This window comes from Humulus lupulus, chromosome 3, assembly GCF_963169125.1.
Source record: "Humulus lupulus chromosome 3, drHumLupu1.1, whole genome shotgun sequence".
NCBI classification, from domain to species: Eukaryota; Viridiplantae; Streptophyta; class Magnoliopsida; order Rosales; family Cannabaceae; genus Humulus; species Humulus lupulus.
Window position 1 is genome coordinate 47736432 of NC_084795.1, and position 20679 is coordinate 47757110.

Below are 20679 nucleotides of genomic sequence, written 5' to 3' on the forward strand. Positions count from 1 at the left end.
AAGAGAATCCTGCACATAGTGGCTATAGATATTATTTGATTTTTCATGTACTGTTTCTTTGGCTTTGGTTCATCCGTAAAGGCTTACTCCAGGTATATTAAAATATATGCCACGTACACATTGCACAGATTCAGCTGGTGAAGGTTAAAAAGAAACTCTAGTTAACTCACTGATGGTTTATCAAGTTTCCAGTCCAGTTGACATGCCCAGTTAAAACTATAATGTTTGGTTGTGATAACTGGTTCAGTGCCTCAAGTGAGGAACGTGGTTGGACAAGATATAGGAGTCTTGACTACTACAAAAAAACACTATCAATGATTCCTGGGAAATATCGATTTGATCCTTATATATACCATCAATGTGATGTGTTAGAGGTTGAAACAAAGATAAGCATAGAAAAACCATAAGTGAGCGTTTTCTTTTTCTTTCTATCTTCAAGGACAGATAGATAAATAATGAGATAGACATTGAATTGGTTGGAAATGGAAACTTCTACAATGGCTGGCTCATATTCAACTTGACAAGTTAAACTCCTTTGAACATGCGTGTAAAAACTTTATTACAATTTAAGAAATACTCAATCCAAAACCATAAACAAGCGTTAATTTCACAAATATTGTTTAATTAGATTGAAACTTTAAAAAGCCGCAAATTGGCTTATAAAGTATCCAATAAATCATAGGGGTGTTATACTTAACTAATAAATTATCCAGAAAGTGCTGAATTATTTTTAAAACAATGGTATTAATCAACTAATTAAAATATTGACTGGACATAAAAACTGCAATATTCTAATATATGTCATAAAAGTGGTAGTAGTTCTAATCGATACGGCTGATTGTAAAGGAAGGAAAGGCATAAACTATGAAATAATATAGCATATTCCTTTACATGGTCTTGGTCGTAATGAGTACAACCCTAATGGGAGACATGTTTGTTTACTTGTTTATCACGTTATAAAGCTAAGAAATTGTGTTAAATATTTATTGTTTGTGTCATTAAATATAACACAAACAATTATAGTCAAATACTTTTTTTGAAAGAAATACAGTCATCATAAAAAAAATTTAACCAAATTTTAGAGATGTAGATCGAACGGAAGTTAATACTTTTGGTCATATGTAGTTTAAATATTAAAATTTCATTATAATTTAATATTTTTTTCTTTTCTAGATTTGTTAGTAAGACCCAGAGCTGGCATTGGAATATACTAATCACCTAGACAAAAATCAAAGTTTTTAACTACAGTATATTTCTGTTATAGCTAGAAACTTTCATCTTTTATTTTGTAATATAGTGAATAAAGCAAAAAGACATCATCCTATTTGAAAATGCAATATATGGATAAGATAACAATTGCTCTAAATAAAATCAGTAACGAATTGGCTGCTTGGAAAGAAAACGACATGTAAAATACGTGTAATGATCACTATATCGAGAATTTAACCACAAACATATTAGAAGAAAGCTAAAACACGAAAGTACCTTTATGGCAGTGAACGAAAACGGAATGTAAATCAAATTCAATAATTATACAATGATAGATTCACACGTTTGTTTTAACTAATCAAAGTTTAGTAACATAAAAATGCAATATATTTATATTTATATACATAGGGATAAGATTTTGTGGAATGAATTTTGTTTATCTTATTTACCATGGAATAAATTATTAGATTGATGGGATGATTATTAATCATCAAAAGTCCAAGTACATCAAATCAAGCTACAATTATTTTAATTTAAAGTAACTCGAATCACAAAATAATAGAATTTTAGCACCATATATTTTTTTTCTATTTCAACTACATCACTAAAAATTACACAAAATAATACAATTTTTATTATTATATTATTTTATTAAATCATAACAATTATTATCATATATATATATTTAAAAGATATTAATATTAAAAGTTAAAAATAATAATACTAAAAAATATTTTTGTAGTAGCTACAGTATCCCACCAAAAATGGTGGGACACTATAGCTTATCACCAAAATATATTGATTTTGTATGAAAACAACATCAAAATTGTATTAGGAGGCCGGGAGGGCCATAAATGATTTATTGTGTTATTTAATGATCATATGCATGTTCATGTGAATTATATTATTATATGATGGTAAATGCATGCATATGTGAGTATTTATAATTATAAGGTTATTTTGGTAATTTGGCCGCTGTGGGCGTAATTGTGTATCTTGGGTGCATGGTTGTGATTAATTAATATAGCCACATTATAAGGTGGATTGGTTCGAGCTATTCGGCATGAGACGATCATGAGATGTAAGTGTTCGGTCTAGTCATAACGGGCTTAAGTTCGGGGCTCGGGGTGAGTCTCGGGGTCACTTTGATGATTAGAACATTACCGAGAATTAAAGGGTAATGGGATATGATTTATTGGTATTTGATAATTTTGAGATTAGCGGGAATTGGAGAGCATTAATTATAATTAACGGTATAGGTTGGAAATGACAATTTTGCCCTTGGGGTGGCTTTAGGAACCTTAAATGACCTAGGGGCATTTAGGTCATTTGGATTGGATTTATATGACTTTAAGGCTGTGGAAAACAGAACCAAAAACAGAGCCCATCCTTATCTCCTCTTCTTCTTCTCCTGTACATGTTTTCCCCTTCACTTTTCTTTGAATTTTGAGAGCCCAAATTGAGGAGTTAAGCTAGGAGATCAAAGGTGGGAGCTTAGGAACTTGATTCAGCCATTAAAGGGGATTCAAAATCAAGTTTGAGGTAAGTTCCAGCCATTAGTTTCATGGTATACTCTGTTTTGGGTTTAAACTTTCAGCTTGTGATTTCATGGTAAATAGTTGGAATTAATGGAAGTTTAGTTGATGTTTAACTTGGGTTTTGATGGGGGTGAGTTGTTGATAATGTTTAGTGGTTGAATTGGGTGTTAGGTTGAGGTTTGGAATCGGTTTGAAGGGTTGGTTCCGAGGGAAAACGCAAGGGAAAGCAAGCTGGTGCTTGCTGGTTTTGGTAATGGGCCGCGACACGGCTATGGTGAGCCGCGGCCTACGTGCGTTTTTGTGAAGGAAATGGTTCTGTCAGAGGGGTGAGCCGCGGCCCATCAGGGCATTTTTGGCCAGAAATGTGTTTTTAGCTTGGGGATGCTACCCATAGGCCTTGGGGTTGATCCTACTACCCGGTTAAGTGTGGATTGATGTCCCGGAGGCTAGATATTGGTTTGGGAACCTATGTTAATTATTTTTATTGATGATATCTTATATTTGGTTATGACTAGGTGATCGCTAAAGGACTAAAAGTTGATCGTTCTCAAGGGTCGTTCTTGTTATCATTCTAGCTCGAATATGAGGTAAGAAAACTGCACCCTATGTATATGTGACATGCATGGCTATTATTGGTGCATGTTGGTTGATTATTGAGTGTGACATGCATGGCTATTATTGATGCATATTGGTTGATTATTGAGTATGACATGCATGGCTATTCTTGATGCATGTTGGTTGACTATTGAACGTGACATGCATGGCTATGATTGGTGCATGTTGGATTGTTAAGTATAATGCATGTGATGCATGAGAAACATGTGATTAGGACATGCTTTGAGTACTGATTATGATATTGTTTAGAGCTTGTGCCTCTGGGTTTGTGCATGGTCCTAATTGTATTAATACTTGTTAAGTAAGCATGCTGAATACCTTGTTTATGGATATTGGATATGTGACATATGTGTGGTGGCATGACTTACCTGTGTATGGCGCTGACTTATTAGTCAGAATCGACAATGGTGTCAGATCCGTCTGTGAAGCTGTGACTTATTAGTTAAGTTCACAACGGGCTGAGCACTGGTCGTGTTTCACTGACCCAAGAGTCAGAAATGGCAGAGCGTTGTGAACACTGGGCCAAATGAAGATTAGATCTAATCGAGGTCGGCATTGAATGACTCATATGGGGTATTAATGCGGGACCGACCGGAAGGTCAATGAAAACTATAAGCGCTTGCCTGGTCTAAGACCAGATGTTCATAGCCAGGGCATATGGCCCCGGTGACTGTTTGTCACATGGCTAGGGGACGCTGTCCATAGTTACGACTCTAGAGTCGGGAGGAAGGTTATGTTGGTGACCATTCACCATGCACCTATCCTGATCGAACTTATGAAAGGACAACCTACCAATTAAGCCCTGGTGACCCTATCGTCACATGGCTAAAGGGTGTTGACCCCACATTTGTGACTCTTGCGCTAGTCACCTATTTGTTTGGACTATTGGTCCTGAATAATCATTACAATTATTGTTGATATTATATCATGTTATATTGTGTTTTCTTGCTGGGCTTCGGCTCACGGGTGCTATGTGGTGCAGGTAAAGGCAAGAGGAAGCTGAACCATCCTTGAGTTGGAGAGCTTAGGTGATGACGTGTACATATGCAGCTGCTCATCCGCCACGGCCGAGGTTTAAAGAGGAACTAGGGTTGAACCCTGTTTTGCCGCTTAGATCGGCGTGTTGTAAATGGTTTTCTGTAATAGACTTTGAAATTATATTTTTGGGATCCCAATGTATATATTAAACATTCTAGTGAAACGTTACATCTTAACCAAAATTTTTAATTCCTAAACCGCTAATCATACCTAGTTACACGATTTTTGGCCAAATGACTCGATTAGCGAGTTTAGCACCGATTACAAGGCACACCGTAACGGTCCCTGGAGTTGGGGCGTTACAAAAATAGTGATAGAGATGGCCTAAGTGCATAAAACAAAGCCACTTAATATTAAGGGCGACAATATAAGTCATGACATGATAACATGGCTCGAAAACGATACAAAATTATGAGGTTTGAGTTTAGCCTAAATATGTAGCGGTTAAATTAGAATAAACAGGATTAAATTTCAGGTAAAACCTGTTAAATCCAAAATTGACTTATTTAACACAATTAAGTACAAATTATGACATATATACATATGTAATTACTATATGGCTTTATATTGTCTTATTTTGGTATATGCTTACTTATATTTTGAATATTACATAGGTAAAATGAGTAATCTATTCATCTAAATAGGTATTATATGAGTTAATATGACATATTTGAACTTGTTTATTAAACATGATCTTATAAACCAAACTCTAAAAGTATCAAATTAAACGCGATCTTTTTATAAACAAATTAAATAGATTATAGCGGGTTAACCTATTTATAAGCAAGTCGGGTTTAAGTTTTAGTTTTCGACACGATTAATAAATGAGTCGAGTTCGGGTTTAACATTTACTTATAATACATGAGCTTCAACATGACACGAACATGATCCATGAACACGAATTGCCTACCCTACTTAATATTGATACAAATAATTTTTTTTTACTCGAATCATATTAGACATCGATGACTTTAGTAAAATTGGTATTTTAGTTGGAAAACATAAATAAATGAAGGAAGCAATTGTGTTACCAAAACATTTGGTTTAAGAATATGCAATTGTGTCAAGAATGTTACGTACAGAAATGGTTGGAATCCTTTATAGGAAGAAAGGACTAAGAAACACAAAGCATATTTTTATAGCCTATTCTTGTACCACTACATTGTTAAGCATGAACAAACATGGTCTGCACAAACACCCTCAAGCAGGGAATCGATACCTGTTCCTTCCAATAAGGCAATCTTGTTGAAGCAAGGGATTACGCTCCTCTTTAAAAAGCACAGAAAAATCCTACTTGTTCCAACCAAGAACCAATAATCATTCTTTCGAACTCTCACTTGTTGCAATGGCCAGCCTTACCTTCAACGACCCAGATGGTATGTTGGGCTTTTGACTCTAAACTTAGTAATATCTCAGGCATTGACCAGTTACACTTCAGCTACGATCTCATTGCATAAAAATCTGTATTTAGATTGTGTACTTATGCTGTCACTGCCTGTGTGTGACTGCAGACATTTCCAGATCAATCTCGGATGTTCCACCTACTCATTACACGATAAAAATACAGTCATTTTCATTGCTAACGAAGAGTTCGATAGAGAGACACGAATCCAGGAGTTTCGAAGCTGGCGGCTACAAATGGTGCATTTTTTTTTTCTCATGGCCATTTATGCACATGTTCATGACATCTTATCTAATTTCCTATGTTGTCACAGGAACTTGGTTATACACCCAAGTGGAAACAAGAACAGAAATGTGAAGGAACATCTCTCTGTCTACTTAGCCATGTCAGATGAAAACTCCCACAAGACTGGTTGGGAAGTGTACGCGGTTTTCAGGTTATTTGTACTGGACCAGAGCAAAGACAACTACATGATTGTTCAAGGTAACTTATCCTTAAACTTCATCTTAGCCAGTAGATAACAAATGTACCATAAACAATGTGCTTCTCTTCTTTCTCATTTTTCTAAGATGGAAAAGAAAGACGCTTTCATGGAATGAAGCTTGAATGGGGATTTGATCAGTTCATCCCTCTCAAGACTCTTCACGACGCCGGTAACGGGTTTCTCGTCGATGACACTTGTGTGTTCGGAGCAGAGGTGTTTGTTTGCAAAGAAAGAAGCAAAGACAAAGGAGAATGTCTGCGTATGGTAAAGGACCCTATCGTGTACAAGCACTCTTTTAAGGTCGACAACTATTTCGATTTAGGCACAGAATGCATTGAGTCAAAACAATTCAATGTTGGAGGTCGAAAATGGTATGCACTATCCACGCATAACAAGCATAATTTTGCACTTGAAAGAAACCTTTTTCATGATGATTTCAACTGTAGGAAGATGAGATTCTTTCCCGATGGAAGAGGAGCTGGATTGGGTACTCATATCTCTTTTTATTTGGCTTTGGCTGATCCCACACCCACTACGCTTCCTCCAGGCTATAAATTATATGTCGAATACATATTGCGCATTAAAAACCAAGTTAATTCTAACCATTTATCCGGTACAGGTGAGAAAAGAAAAAGATAAACTATGCATATAAATACATAAATCATCCGTACGACTCACTAGAACTATAATGTTGGTTATCTTGTGCAGCTACTAACTGGTTCAGTGTCTCGAACGAGGAACATGGTTGGTCAAGATATATAACTCTACCCTATTTCCACAGCCCAAGCATGGGTTTCTTGGTGAAAGGGACTTGCATATTGGAAGCAGAGGTCACCATTCATGGGGTCCTTGATACTCTGTAATGACTTTAGTTAATGACAATCTTTGCACTAACCCCAACTGTTTGTTTGCATTGAATATCACTCAGTAGACAGTTCATGGCGAATTAACATCAATCTCATATCTTTAAATGTTTTTAACCAATAGAGTATATGAGTTTAGTTATTTGCTACGGTGTGACGCACTAAGATGAGTCAAACGCTACTGTGCATATACAGTAGAATTTTTCTTCTAGTTTCTCATCAATCGCTGTTACTGTTGCTGTTGAGAATTGGGAAAACATGACATAATCATATAATGTATTAAAAGGGTGGAACATAAACAAACACAAAAACATGAATAATCACAAATGAAATTTTTATTCTTTATTGTGAGGTGACAATGACACATAATAATGACATTGAAACTTTAGAAGAAAGGCTATGCTCCTTAGTTTCCCATCTTTAATACTTGACAAAGGAAACATAAGAGGAGGCCCCTAAAGTAGTCAGAGAAACAACAAATTAACATCCTTTGAACAAAGCGTGCCATGCTTGAATTAGGAGATGCAGGCACGTTTATGATGATGAAGACAACAGAGTGAGTTTAATTCAATTACAATTTACAAATACTACTTACAAACAAACAAACAAACAAACACCATGGCTGCAATAACTAGCCAAATGTTTTTTCGCTGCTGTAACACATGTAAAGGAACCCATCTTCATCCTTGTAAGTGTCATACACAATATCCATACAGCTAGCTGTAAAAAAAAAAGGCAAAGAAGGGCATCAAATGAAGAAGCTTTAGAATAATTTCAGCACAGTCATGATGTGATAACATAATAATAATGACTGACTTTAAAGCTCACCTGTTTGGGGCAATGTGTTCTTCACAAATACAAAAAGGGCTTTTCCAGCACTCAATTGCAGCCTGCTGCTTAATATATGTATGAATTGACCCACGGACATGTCTCTAGGAACAAGGTATCTTAAGAGCCAAACAGAAGAACCCATTAGATTGATGTTGATCTCTATTTGGTGAAAATTTATTTTTATTTATTTTTTAAAAAAATTATCCAATATCTAGAAAAAGAGAAAGGTATGTGTGGCACTCAACTACTTGTTCGGTATGTTGGTTATTTTTATCACTATTGTAAATAACAAAATAAAATAAAAAACCCCTCAATTCAATTAGGAACAAGGTATATAATATATATTAGATACAATCTTATAGAGATTAGCAGGTTAAATTTGCAATTAACTGAATTTAGAGAGGGAAAAAAAAAGATAAGGAAACATACTTCTTCTTTTCCATTTCAGGCAAATCTGTCCTCGTATATTTTTCAATTATCACCTACAAAATATGATAGATGTGTCTAAATAAATAAAAGACGATCCAATTATTATATAAGAAAACTTGAAATGAAAATGGAAACTAAACATACAGGAACTCTATCTGGGTATTTCGCAATCATGTTCTTCGATTCATCAACTCGCTCATCTGCGACCATGACCCAAAACCACAACTTATTAAAGAAATTAAATCAAGTTTTTGTAAAAAAAAAAAAAAACATAACAGAAAAGAGAAGAGATCCAAACCAAAAGAGTACTCCTGTTTGAAAGACATGATCTTTCCCATAATGTTTGGGTCAAATTTTCTGGGAGGAGGAGCAAAGTTTTGGTTTGGTTTGGTTGGGTTCGGAGAGAAAGAGGAAAAAAAGAGAAGAATATTGAGTATATGGTGGGTATGATATATGGTTACAGACCGTATGGTATAAAGGCCCAAAGAGTAACGTGTAATCCGTTGAAACATACACCTCAAACACTTAATTACAACAACTCATATTTCTCTCTTTTTGTTTTTTTATCTAAAAATTAAATAAATATGAGTAACTCATTTTCTATTTGCTTTCTCAGTTTTGACGCTCGACTTCTTCCTCCACCGACAATCTCATCATTTAATCTACTTCTTTTTTATTTATTTACAAAACCAAAACAATTATGACTTATCATTCATTTTGGAACCACTTTGATAGTTTTTTTCAATATTAGTGCTGATAAAAGTTAGTTTTCGCACTTGGATACTTAGAAATTCTAATTTTTTTTTATTATGATAATATATATTTTAGTAGTTTAGAACGTCAAACAAAGTTCAAAAATTTTTGAATAATTTACAGTCCAAAAAATAAGACTCAAACAACTTATTGCACGTGTGTATTAAAAAACAAACATGCGTAGAAAATTGAACTATTTGAATCTTATTTTCGACAACATAAATTATTTAAAACTTTTTGAAAATTTGTAAAATATTCTAAATGACTATAATATATGTTGTATAGTAAAAAATTAAAATTTATAATTATCTATATGTCGAAACTAACTTTTTTTCAACATCAATATTAACAAAATACTATCAACAGCGTAGTCTTTCCCATAATTTTGTATTTATTACCTTTTAATTTGACTATTATTCCATATATATAAATATATATATACTTTGGAATATCTTCTTTATGTTACATATGTATTTCTCTGACTTAAATAATAATTTAATCTAAATATTCTTTTAAAATTCACCATAGTTATAAAGAATAACTTTTAATTCAATCTAAATTATATTTAACTTTTTTTACATGATTGTTAAATATAATATTTTTTTTAAAATCCAAAGTTCAATCAAAAGTAAAACAAAGTTTAATCATTAATATATTTTAATTTTAATTCTAAAATCTTGCTGTCTTTTGTTTTGGTGGGACAACTCTTATGTTATCCCTAAAAAAAAGTCTCTATTATGGTATTTTTTTTTTCTTTTTCGAAAGAGTCTCTCTTATGGTATTTGAGAGCCTAAAGAAGTGTATATACATATATATTATATATCCTATATTAATTTATGTATATCTCACAAGAAGAGATAACATGAAACAGGGAATCTAGTTGGAATTTGGTATATGATAAAAGAAGTTGGGTGATAGTTGGTATCTTGGAGTTTTCTTGAGAGCTTCTCCCTCTCCCTATCCAAGTTTAGAACTATTATCTACTTAGAAAGATAGGTATTAGAGTTTCAATTTTGTGGATTTCCTCATTAGATCATTACCACGGCTCCATTCTCTAACGAAATAGTTCTAAAGTTAAGAGAGAAGCGCTCCACAAAACACCAAACACCAATCATAGTCGAACCCACTTCGATCCTACCATCATGGCTAGCTGCTCAACTCATTTTTTTTTACAGTAATTCTTCCATTTTTGGGGCTATTAATAATTTATGACGAATCAAATTATTTTTTTAGTATCTGTTTGGATAATTTAGATTTGTATATTAATGACGGCTATAATAGTATATATTTTTAAACACATAAATAAGTTACGACTATAGTTTTTTTTACATAAAAATGTTCATTGTAGTCACAACGAATTTTTTGCACATTTTTAAGAATTTTTTTAATAATTATGGTGCCAAAAATAAGGTCTCAACAGAATATTATGTTCTTGATAAAACTGGAAGATTAACACTTTATTTTGGCACCTTAAATTATCCAGAATTTTCTAAACTTGCTGGAGGTTCGATCTCACTACAACATATATCATCATGTAAAGAAACTAAGATTATATCTTATTCACGTGAGTAAAAATGTTTGATTCAACATAGTAGAGCTAAAAATGTCCTTACCTTATAAATATATATATATATATATATATATATGCAAAGTAAAAACAACATGCAACCATGTTACTTAGTTTTATTTAGAATATGTATTAAATTAATTTTATTATGTTTTTTAATTATCATATAAATTATAAATACATAAATAATATCACATATTATAAAAGAATGACATAAACATAATTTTTTTTTAAAAAAAACCAAAATATTTTTATAGTTTTTAAAAAATAACAAATAAGGTAATTTTTATTTGTTAAAAACCTATTAAACCAAAAATCCATTAGATACACATTTTTTATATATACTAGGTAAAGCAGCGTGCAATGCACGTTTGCTTAGATTTAAAGTTGTAAACATTGTCTATAATTTTAATAAAATTGATTCATTATTTTTTAAATATATATATAATAGAATGAATTATAGTTCTATAGTATATATAAATATTTATATCAATAATCTCTACATATATGTTATCTAAACACAACATTGACATACATATATATTTATATGGCTACATGACATATATATATATAAACTACAATAATATTTTAAAAATAAAATAATTATATAAATAAAATAAGAATAGAAAAAGTCATAGTGTAGATAGTAGTTTACATCAACTATTTTTAGTTTCTAATGTATCTCGCAATATCTTTTGGTGAATTTGATGAAGAAAAAGAACTTCAAATCACTTGATAAAAAACAAACTATCACACAATTTTATAAAATAAAAAAATGATATGTATGTCTTTATTATTTAAAAAAAAATGATTTAATTATTTAAATTATCATAAAATATCTTTAAAACATCTTATTTTAATTAATTAATTAATTTTTATTTAAGTTTAAGTTTATTGTAGTTTTTGAATTTGGCAGTGACAACAAGAGATTATATATTATATGTTTAATATAATATTAATATTATACGTGGATTTTTCGCTAGATGATATTATATTATATGCTTAATATGATATTATTATAATACGTAAAGTTTAAGTGTAATTAAATTTTATTTAAATTATAAAACATATGGTTTTATTATTTTTAAATAATTATCATTGTAAAATATCTCAAAATATCTTATTGTAATTGTTTAATTATTTATTTATTTAATTTTATCTAAGTTTAAGTCATGTTTACAATCTACCATTAAATATAAGAATATTCTGTTAAATATAAGAATATTCCGTTAAATTTAACGAAAATAAATAAAAAATCTTAAAACCAAGAATTTCCGTAATCTATACACTTTTATATAGAAGAGATAAATATGGTGCATTCTAATTTTAAAAATTAAATATTTTTTTCTAATTTTATTTTAGAAAAAAAGTGTATGAATTTCAATATAATAACATTCTAAATTAAATTTATGAATTTAAAAATGTTATTTGATCAAATTTTAATTATTTAATTTAAAATTTTATAAAGCCAACAACAATTTATATATTATTTAATTAATGGGTAGAGCAATTAAAATAAGTAATTCCTCATAAATAAACAACAAAATAAGAAAATATGTATATGTATGTCTTATTTCATTATTATATATATATGTTTGGATAAATAAAATAGGGTAGGTACTCCTTTGGTACCCTATGTTTTGGCTTTGGTACATTCTATTACGAATAATTATCTTCAGGTACCCTATAATTGTAAAATCAGTAAAAAAATGGTACCCTCTGTTTAAATTTTGTTGACGCCGTTTTTTGTCAATTTAATTTTGAAGAGCACTAAACAATATTTCAAAAAGAGTAGAAGAACAAAAGAACTTTTACATGGTTCGCAGTTAAAATCTGCCTAGCCCATGAGTTAATATTATTGATCTTGACACTCTCTCAAAGCTTTTTCAGAGCAATTTGACAGAATATTCTCAGTACAATTTTTTGCATGTCTACAAATGAAAAATACCAAGCTATTTATAGATTTGGTTATGAGAATATCTTCTACTGATTTAGGGATGTTACAATCAATTATTCAAATTTGAAATAAATGTAAATAAATACATTACTTACATAACATCCCATGATCATTGGATTTAATATCTGATAACAAATAATCCCTAACGAATAGGGATTTCCTAACAGCTACCGTGTAACGTCCTCCTAATCCAGGGTCGTTACAATGTGTACTTTAAATAGTGTCAAACTTGCTAATCAAGTCATTTGGTTATAAATGTGTAACTAAGGTTAACGTCAAGGGTTAGGGTTAAAATTTTTGGTCAAGGAACTGTTGACTTTCATTTAAAAAGTTTCATACGTACATGAGATCCCCAAAATATTACAAACAAGTGTTTAAAAGGGTGTATATGCATCAAAAGTTACAACCGGCCGACATAAGTGGCAAAATTAGGGCTACAACCCTAGTTCCTCTGAGATATCCTCGACCGTGGTGGATGAACAGCCACATATGTACACGCCGCCACCAAAGCTCTCCAACTCATGGCTAGTCAAGTTTTCCTTTTCCCTTACCTGCACCACATAGCACCCATGAACCAAGGCTCAGCTATGTGACTATAGAGTCACTTGGGGCCCTTGCCCTTAGCTCTGGGTAACTAGCCATAGTGCTAGCCAAACACTTTTGTTTTCGAACGACCATTGGGTCGGCCAACGTAATAGTACGTTAGGGATTTGGGCCTAAGCCCTTCGACCAGCACGCAACGCGCTATTGCCGTTCTTGACTAATAATTCAAGCCCTGAACTAGGTATTCATATATAGATACAAAAATAGATATAGATAAGCATACTTTAGACAATACAAGTATGCGTTCATATTAATCATATAACATCACTAAGTAATTGCAAACATGGTAATAACCATGCTCCTTAATAAGGCCATGCCCTAGCTACGCAAACTATGCGAACAATCATGTAATACTTAATCAGGTACCGAATATTCAGATATGTTTAATCAACAAGCGAAATGATAACTTAATCATGTTCATTCTTAGGGGCCCGAGCCCTATTCATAATAATAGTCAACAATCATGCCAAGCCCTAATCACACTTATATCACGTATTGGGTGCAGTTTTCTTACCTCAGGTCCTAGTATAGCGTAAAATAAGAACGACCCTCGAACACGATCTCGGTTCTGAGCCCCCTAGCGATAACCTAGTCATAACTATAATATAGTATTCAGCCAATAACGAGCAAATAAAGGCTTCTGGAGCGATTCCCATCCTTCGAGACCTTGAATTCTACTAAACCTAGTAGTATAATCGATCCCAAGCCCTTAAGAATGGATTCCTATCATTAAAACCCACAATGGCCAAAACAGCCTAGGTGGGCCGCGACTTGCCCTTGAGGGTCGCAGTGCACCCCTTAAGTTAGAGGCCCCCTCCTTCTTGGGAATGGGACACGGACCGCGACCTGCCCTTGAGGGTCGCGACGCGCCTCCCAGACAGAAGCCCCCAAGGGTCCTGGGTTCGGTTGGGTCGCGGCGCCCCAAGAACAGGGCCGCGACCTGACCTTTGGAACCCAGAATTCCTCGATTTTTCTCCAGCCAAACTCAATCAAAACCACCCCAAAACCACCCTAAAACAACAATTCAATCTTCATAACATATTTAATATCTTCCCAGCAACAAAACCCAACTAAAAACTGGATGAAAAACTCATCAAAACTCATTAGTCCAACATTTGATCTACAAACTCATTAATCCAAAGTGTAATCAAGTCAAGCACACGATTTATTTACAATTTCCATTTTACAAGTGACAACAATGACATTTATTCATATCATCGGCTTAACTCTAAACACACAAACACAACAAAAAACACACGACAACACTGAAAAACAATTAAAACTAACTAAAATAAACAGAAAGATAAAAATAAGTCTCTCCCCCAAACTTAATTTCACACTGTCCCCAATGTGACACTATAACCCAAGAGAGAAAAACTTACCTGACAACCCCTTAGAAGGGGTTCGGTGGCGGTGGCGGTGGCTGATCATATGGAGTGAAACGCGGTGGTAGTGCAAAGTAATTCTCATCTTCTTCATCCAAAGACCACCGAGATACCAAATTATTTAGCTGCTGAATATGGTTCGTATCATAAGCACTCCGCTGCCCCATATAAGTTTGCATATGCATGTTTTGCTGAATAAGGTAATTCAGCTGATCATGAGTGTACTGGATAGCATGATCAATGTGACCACATAAAGCTTCGGGCTCATCCTTACCGTCATCGGTCCTCTGACGGCGTTGACCTCTTCCTCTCAGAACTTGCGGGGTGCCATAGGGATGAGGCGATTCACCATGGCCAACTCGATTGGCTTTTGTGGAGGCACTTTCATGTCAATTAAGTATTGAGGTGCGTCATACGTAACACACAATTTAGTAATGAAATTTCCATGTCCCAACCCACCAGTAGTGGTACCCTGAATGATATGATTGATACTTTCCCGAATATACCTCCCAATGATCAGATTATACCCTTTTAAGATAGCATATGTCACCTTGAGCCGATCAATCGGGATATCAAACAGATGATTATTAGGAATCAATCGGGCACTCACAAAATAGCCCCATGCTCAAGCCACTTGGTTAAGCTCACACCAATACATACAATTGGGTTCACCATCCTTCAAATGAATTCGGGCTCCAGGAAATCCCAATGTCCCCGCAATGTCAACATAATCTAGATTATCGGCCCCCAATACCCGAAGCTCTTCTTCTTCCATGGGAAAGTCAGGCACCTTATACAACTGATTAAATGCTGCAAGAGTAATTGGTATTTTCTTGCCCCGCACAGTAACAACATTATTGTCTCTTTCTGGCCAATTAGCAAGGAATTCATATGTCATCGTGTGATTAGCCTTGCCATTACAATAAACAAACTGGTCCCAATGTCGTCGAGCAATTTCAGCTCGAATAGGCTCATATAGTGGCTAGTTTTCTAGAGGTTCTGGACTAAATTCCATGCCACTTTCTTCAAGTATAAGGTTCCTTGACAACACCACAAACCTTTATTGAGCCTCTTTGCTCACAAACCTAGTGGTGTCATAATCCGCCCTTGTGGAAACATGAGGAGGGCGAGATGATGAAGCACCTAAAGCATTTACAGTACCTTTCTTTGGACCCATTGAGTGAAAACACACTAAAAATCACACTTTTAATTCCACAAAAAGTTGGGCAGTACCTCCCTTTGTTTTTATGACTTCCCAATATCACAAATCGTCACTATAATCCATAATTTATCAATCCAAATAATCACAAGAGCAAGTATCTCCAATAATCAACCAATTAATCCACAAAAATTCTCAACATACACTTAATTTCTTAAAAAATCAAAGGAATTATACTAACCTTGCAATGATGAGAATGAAAATCTACTCGCATTAGTCAAAGACCCAAGGAAGAACCACCATTGCCATCCAAACCTTGAAGAAATTGAAGAAAATTTAGGAATAGATGGTGATTTTCAGATTAGGGTTGAAATGAGTGGGAAAAGTGGTATTTTTTTATGAAATTAGGTGGAGCAAGGGAAAGAAAAGGATGGGAGAAGTGATTTTTATGAAATGGGATGGAGAAATTATGAAAAAGGAGTTAAATATTGGTGGTTATGGTGGTTTTATGGTGTTTAGGGCGGAGGAAAATCGGAGAAGATGAAGAGAGGTGGATGGGGTATTTTGGAGGGTTTGAAAAAAATAGGGGAAATTTTAGGTTATAAGTGGTGGCCCGCGCTAGCGCCGCAACACTAATGTATTTTTTTTTCCTTCACTTTTTCGTCAGCTCCAGGAGCCGCGGCTCTAGGACAGGGTCTGAATTTTTTCCTTCTCTGTCAGAGGCCTCGCCGCGGCTCTAATACCCCTAGGCGCCGTGGCGCATCAGGCTGTGTCGTGACCCTAATGGAGAGCTCGAAAATGTTTTTATTATTATTTTTTTAATTTAATTTTTTTTCATGTTTTTCACAGTTCTCTTTTTGCAATATTTACACAGAAGGATAAAAATAAAAATAAAAAGAATTAAAAATGACAATTGTTCCAAACCAAAAATTAAAATGCAAAGCAAAATACAAGTTGGGATGCCTCCCAATGGCGCTGTCGTTAACGTCATTTAGCCGGACGCTGAACTCCTCTTCATTGTGACGTCAAGAGGATGACGGATTTGGCCTGATCAAAATGACCACCCAAGTAGGGCTTCCATCTTTGACCATTCACCTTAAAATTACCAGTCTTCTCACAAGTTACCTCAACTGAGCCATAAGGGAACACTTTAACAATAGTGAAAGGTTCGGACCACCTCGATTTTAGCTTGCCTGGAAACAATTTCAACCTTGAATTGAATCCATATCGCAAGTGATCAGGAAATACCTTCAATTCTAACTCTGGCGGCTTCTCAACTGAAGGCAATGGTCTTGTAGGCACGGAATCGAGCTCTTCAAAGTACTTCCTCTTCAAAGGCCCATAAGAATTCAACCACTTCGCATACTCCATGGCTTCCTTCCCATCTTTTTCAGTAACTTCCTCCTCTATCAGACTCAACTCAAGAGGGTCTTCTACTACCTTCTTCTCATCCACTAGACTATCCACCACATCCATAGAGAAACAGCTATCACTGGCCCCAGAGTAAGTAATAGCCCTGAGTACATTGAAAGCAACTTCCTCACCTTGTACTCTTAGCTTCAACTCACCTTTCTACACATAAATCAAAGTTTGGCCTGTTGCCAAGAATGGTCTACCAAGGATTAGTGGGACGTTTGTATCCTCCTCCATATCAAGTACAATAAATTCTGCTGGGAAGATAAACTTGTCCACCTTCACTAGGATATCTTCTATTATACCTCGAGGATGTGCCAATGAACGGTCTGCTAATTGTAATGTCACCATGGTAGGCCTTGCTTCCCCCAGCTTTAATCTTTTGAAAACTGAAAGCAGCATCAGATTAATGCTTGTTCCTAAATCACATAGAGCATTCTCGCTCTCAATATTCCCTATGGTGCAAGGTATAGTAAAACTCCCAGGATCTCTCAGCTTCTGAGGGAGTTTCCTTTGCAGAATAGCGCTACACTCTTCAGTTAATGCCACAATTTCATATTCTCCCATTTTTCTTTTCTTAGACAGGATGTCTTTCATGAATTTCACGTAACTGGGCATCTTCTCTAGAGCCTCCGCAAATGGAATGTTTATATGCAGTTTCTTGAATACTTCTAGAAATTTCGAAAAATGCTTATCTAAGTTGTTCTTATGGAGCCTTTGAGGATAGGGAATATTAATATGATGATTAATACTGACTGGTGGTGTAGCTTCCTTGACTGGTAGGTCTTTAGTAACCTTGTCCTCATCTTGCTTCTGATCCAATGTGCCCTGTGCTTGTTGATCTTGACCCTTGTCTTCAACTGACTGTTCTGAGCTTGGCCCTTCATACCCTTTTCCATTTCTCAATGTAATAGCCTGACATTGCACTTTTGGGTTAACCTCAGTTGTGCTAGGCAGGTTACCTTGAGCACAGTTGGCCATAAGAGTAGCCAATTCCCCATCTGAATCTCCAAATTTCTAATAGAAGACCGCGTCTCAGTCATGAATTGATTAAGAACATCAGACTGAGTATCAGGCTGTCTCACAAGATTCTGTTGTTGTTGCATAGGCGGCTGAGGTGGTTGTTGTTGAGGCCTGGATCTCTGTTGATAGAACCCTTGAGGTGGTTCCTGAAATGACTGCTGTGGTTGCTGATTTGAGGATTGACCTTGTTGATCATTCTTCGAGGAAAAATTGGGATGATTCCTCCACCCTGGTTAAAAAAGTTTGAATAAGGGTTGTTGTTGTTATTTTGACAAGGAAAATTCCCAATGGCTTGAGCTTGTTCCAATGGCATATTATTTACATCCGTGTATTGGCACTTTTCATAAGCATGAGGACCCCCACATAATTCACACATAGTCTAAGCTTGCATCACGGGGGCTGCCATTGTATTGCCTTGCAATTGTTTAGTCAAAGCCTTAACCTGAGCAATTAACTTAGATATTGCATCAATCTCATTAAACCAGCCACTTTCTTCGAGTTACCTCTCTCACTTGGCCATTGTTGATTATTAATGGCTATTTATTCTAACAAATCATAAGCCTCATTGGCGCTCTTCCTCATAAATGCCCCACCAGTTGCTGCATCGATGAGTGTGCGAGTGGTACCACACACCCCATTATAAAAGTTATGGACTAACATCCATCTCTCTATCCCATGATGCAGGCACTTCCTTAGCAGGTCTTTAAATCTCTCCCCTGCCTCATATAAAGATTCATTATCCAACTAGTAGAAATTGTTGATCTCCCCCCTCAGTTTAGCTGCCTTAGCTGAAGGAAAGAACTTGGAGAGAAACTTCAGTGCAAGATCATTCCATGTATTGATTGATTTAGGTGGCAAAGATACCAACCAACTCTTGGCTCGCTCCCTCAGAGAAAATGGAAATAATCTGAGTCTGATTGCATCATCACTAACTCGATTCATCTTGAATGTCTGACAGAGCTCAACGAAGTTAACAAGATGCATGTTTCGGTCTTCAGTTGGTAGTCCCCCAAACTGAACAGTGGATTGAACCATTTACAGAATGGCAGGTTTTATCTCAAAATTGTTGGCATCTACAACGGGTGGTCTGATGCAAAACTGAACCCCTGTAATGGTGAACAATACATAATCCCTTAATCTTCTGGCTGGTTGATTTTGGCCATTAGCTTGGTCTTCAACAACACCCCCATTATTACAATTTATCGGATCCACCATTTCTACTTCAACCCTTCTTTCACTTTTAGCTCTTCTTTCCAATATCTTGTTCTTTCTGTTCAGTCTACATGTATTCTCTATTTCAGGATCAACAGGCACTCTTGCAGCAGGTCCTATACGTCGCATAAACTACCTGTACCTGAGATGAGAAAATTTAGATGATGACAGAATTAGTGAAATTGAAAAGAAATACCAAATTAGAATAAAATTCAATTATTTCAATATTAGCTAACGCAGTCCCCGGCAACAGCGCCAAAAACTTGTTGCGAAAATTCAACACGCAAGTATACGTATCGTTTCTCAAGTAATAACTCACGTGAGTGAGATCGTTCCCACAAGGACTGTAGCTAATTACCAATTAAATTGAATCTATAGTTTTATTTGGCAAATAAAAATTTGTTTTGAGACTAATTTAATTAGCAAAGAAATAAAACTAGACAAATAACAATATTCAATCAAGAGATGAAAATTAGGGGAAAATAATTTCAATTGCTTCAATTATCTATTTCAATAATGCAAAACAATTTTCCTTCTTCTTCTAATGTGATGGAAGATTATAAAATTACCAATATTCCTATTAAGACATAAAGGTACTAAATTTCAAGGTAAAATGCTGCATTTCTTAGATGAAGCAATTAGCATTAAGCAATAATCTAAAGCCACAAAAGCTACACAAATACTTTCATTTTGCATCAAAACGTATGTTTATTCAATTAGAGCATTCCTAATATTCACTTTTCAGATTTCATATTAGAATCATAGATCATGTAAAATATGGCCAATCTAAAACATGTATTGAGCACAAATATGAATAAATCACATATCAATAGAACAAAGAAAAATATCGAAATTGCATTAAACCATATATAATTTCAGACAATCTCCATTAAAATCCCTAAATTGGAGTCTAGCTCATAATCTCCATTAACATGTTCTTAACTAATTCACAAACAAACATAATCAAAGGCAGAAAAATAAATAGAGAAGAGAATAAACTAGTTTGGGATTGTCACGATCCGCCAATGTCTGCTCCAATCTTCTTTTTCTTTTTTAAGGTTAGAGAAGTTTGAATCCCTTCAAATTGCGATTTCTTCCTATTAAAAATGAAAACCTCCTCCTTTCTCTCCTAAAAATGACGAAATTACCCTTAAAAATTCTGACACGTACGGACGGCAGTGTCGCGACGCCAATTCCT

The 20679-nt window shown here is 34.5% G+C and overlaps 3 protein-coding genes, 1 long non-coding RNA gene and 1 other non-coding gene across 5 annotated transcripts; 3 read left to right on the top strand and 2 right to left on the bottom strand.

Moving 5' to 3' along the window:
- The first annotated feature begins 2510 nt into the window (after nt 1–2510).
- On the top strand, nt 2511–4558 carry LOC133821099 (uncharacterized). Its single transcript, XR_009887313.1, has 3 exons — nt 2511–2751; nt 2919–3334; nt 4345–4558. It is a non-coding gene; the product is annotated as an uncharacterized LOC133821099 (long non-coding RNA).
- A 1147-nt stretch (nt 4559–5705) lies between these two features.
- On the top strand, nt 5706–7360 carry LOC133822640 (MATH domain and coiled-coil domain-containing protein At3g44800). Its single transcript, XM_062255043.1, has 6 exons — nt 5706–5776; nt 5912–6041; nt 6116–6285; nt 6372–6657; nt 6733–6905; nt 6995–7360. The coding sequence occupies exons 1-6, from the start codon at nt 5746–5748 to the stop codon at nt 7147–7149; spliced, it is 945 nt and encodes a 314-aa protein (XP_062111027.1). The 5' UTR covers nt 5706–5745; the 3' UTR covers nt 7150–7360.
- Nucleotides 7361–7466: 106 nt separating this feature from the next.
- On the bottom strand, nt 7467–8875 carry LOC133822641 (autophagy-related protein 8i-like). The gene is made up of 5 exons (XM_062255044.1): nt 8708–8875; nt 8554–8609; nt 8410–8462; nt 7978–8096; nt 7467–7869 (listed from the first exon to the last, which is right to left on the bottom strand). The coding sequence occupies exons 1-5, from the start codon at nt 8745–8747 to the stop codon at nt 7781–7783; spliced, it is 357 nt and encodes a 118-aa protein (XP_062111028.1). The 5' UTR covers nt 8748–8875; the 3' UTR covers nt 7467–7780.
- A 7972-nt stretch (nt 8876–16847) lies between these two features.
- Nucleotides 16848–19304, bottom strand: LOC133824084 (uncharacterized). The gene is made up of 4 exons (XM_062256951.1): nt 19142–19304; nt 18209–18498; nt 17493–18161; nt 16848–17405 (listed from the first exon to the last, which is right to left on the bottom strand). The coding sequence occupies exons 1-4, from the start codon at nt 19302–19304 to the stop codon at nt 16848–16850; spliced, it is 1680 nt and encodes a 559-aa protein (XP_062112935.1).
- LOC133828232 (small nucleolar RNA R71) lies at nt 18940–19046 on the top strand. The gene has a single exon (XR_009890863.1). It is a non-coding gene; the product is annotated as a small nucleolar RNA R71 (small nucleolar RNA).
- Nucleotides 19305–20679: the final 1375 nt, after the last annotated feature.

What these genes read in the sequence shown, in the direction of transcription:
- LOC133822641 (XM_062255044.1), bottom strand. Translation starts at nt 8,747, where the DNA reads ATGGGAAAGATCATGTCTTTCAAACAGGAGTACTCTTTTG. An exon ending in CAAACAGGAGTACTCTTTTG is followed by an intron (nt 8,610 to 8,707) that starts GTTTGGATCTCT and finishes TCATGGTCGCAG; the next exon opens with ATGAGCGAGTTGATGAATCG. An exon ending in GAACACATTGCCCCAAACAG is followed by an intron (nt 7,870 to 7,977) that starts GTGAGCTTTAAA and finishes TTTTTTTTACAG; the next exon opens with CTAGCTGTATGGATATTGTG.
- LOC133824084 (XM_062256951.1), bottom strand. Translation starts at nt 19,304, where the DNA reads ATGGTTCAATCCACTGTTCAGTTTGGGGGACTACCAACTGAAGACCGA. An exon ending in TCTGAGGGAGCGAGCCAAGA is followed by an intron (nt 18,499 to 19,141) that starts GTTGGTTGGTAT and finishes TTTTTTAACCAG; the next exon opens with GGTGGAGGAATCATCCCAAT. An exon ending in TATGGCCAACTGTGCTCAAG is followed by an intron (nt 18,162 to 18,208) that starts GTAACCTGCCTA and finishes GTGCAATGTCAG; the next exon opens with GCTATTACATTGAGAAATGG.
- LOC133822640 (XM_062255043.1), top strand. Translation starts at nt 5,746, where the DNA reads ATGGCCAGCCTTACCTTCAACGACCCAGATG. An exon ending in AATGTTGGAGGTCGAAAATG is followed by an intron (nt 6,658 to 6,732) that starts GTATGCACTATC and finishes TTTCAACTGTAG; the next exon opens with GAAGATGAGATTCTTTCCCG. An exon ending in TAACCATTTATCCGGTACAG is followed by an intron (nt 6,906 to 6,994) that starts GTGAGAAAAGAA and finishes TATCTTGTGCAG; the next exon opens with CTACTAACTGGTTCAGTGTC.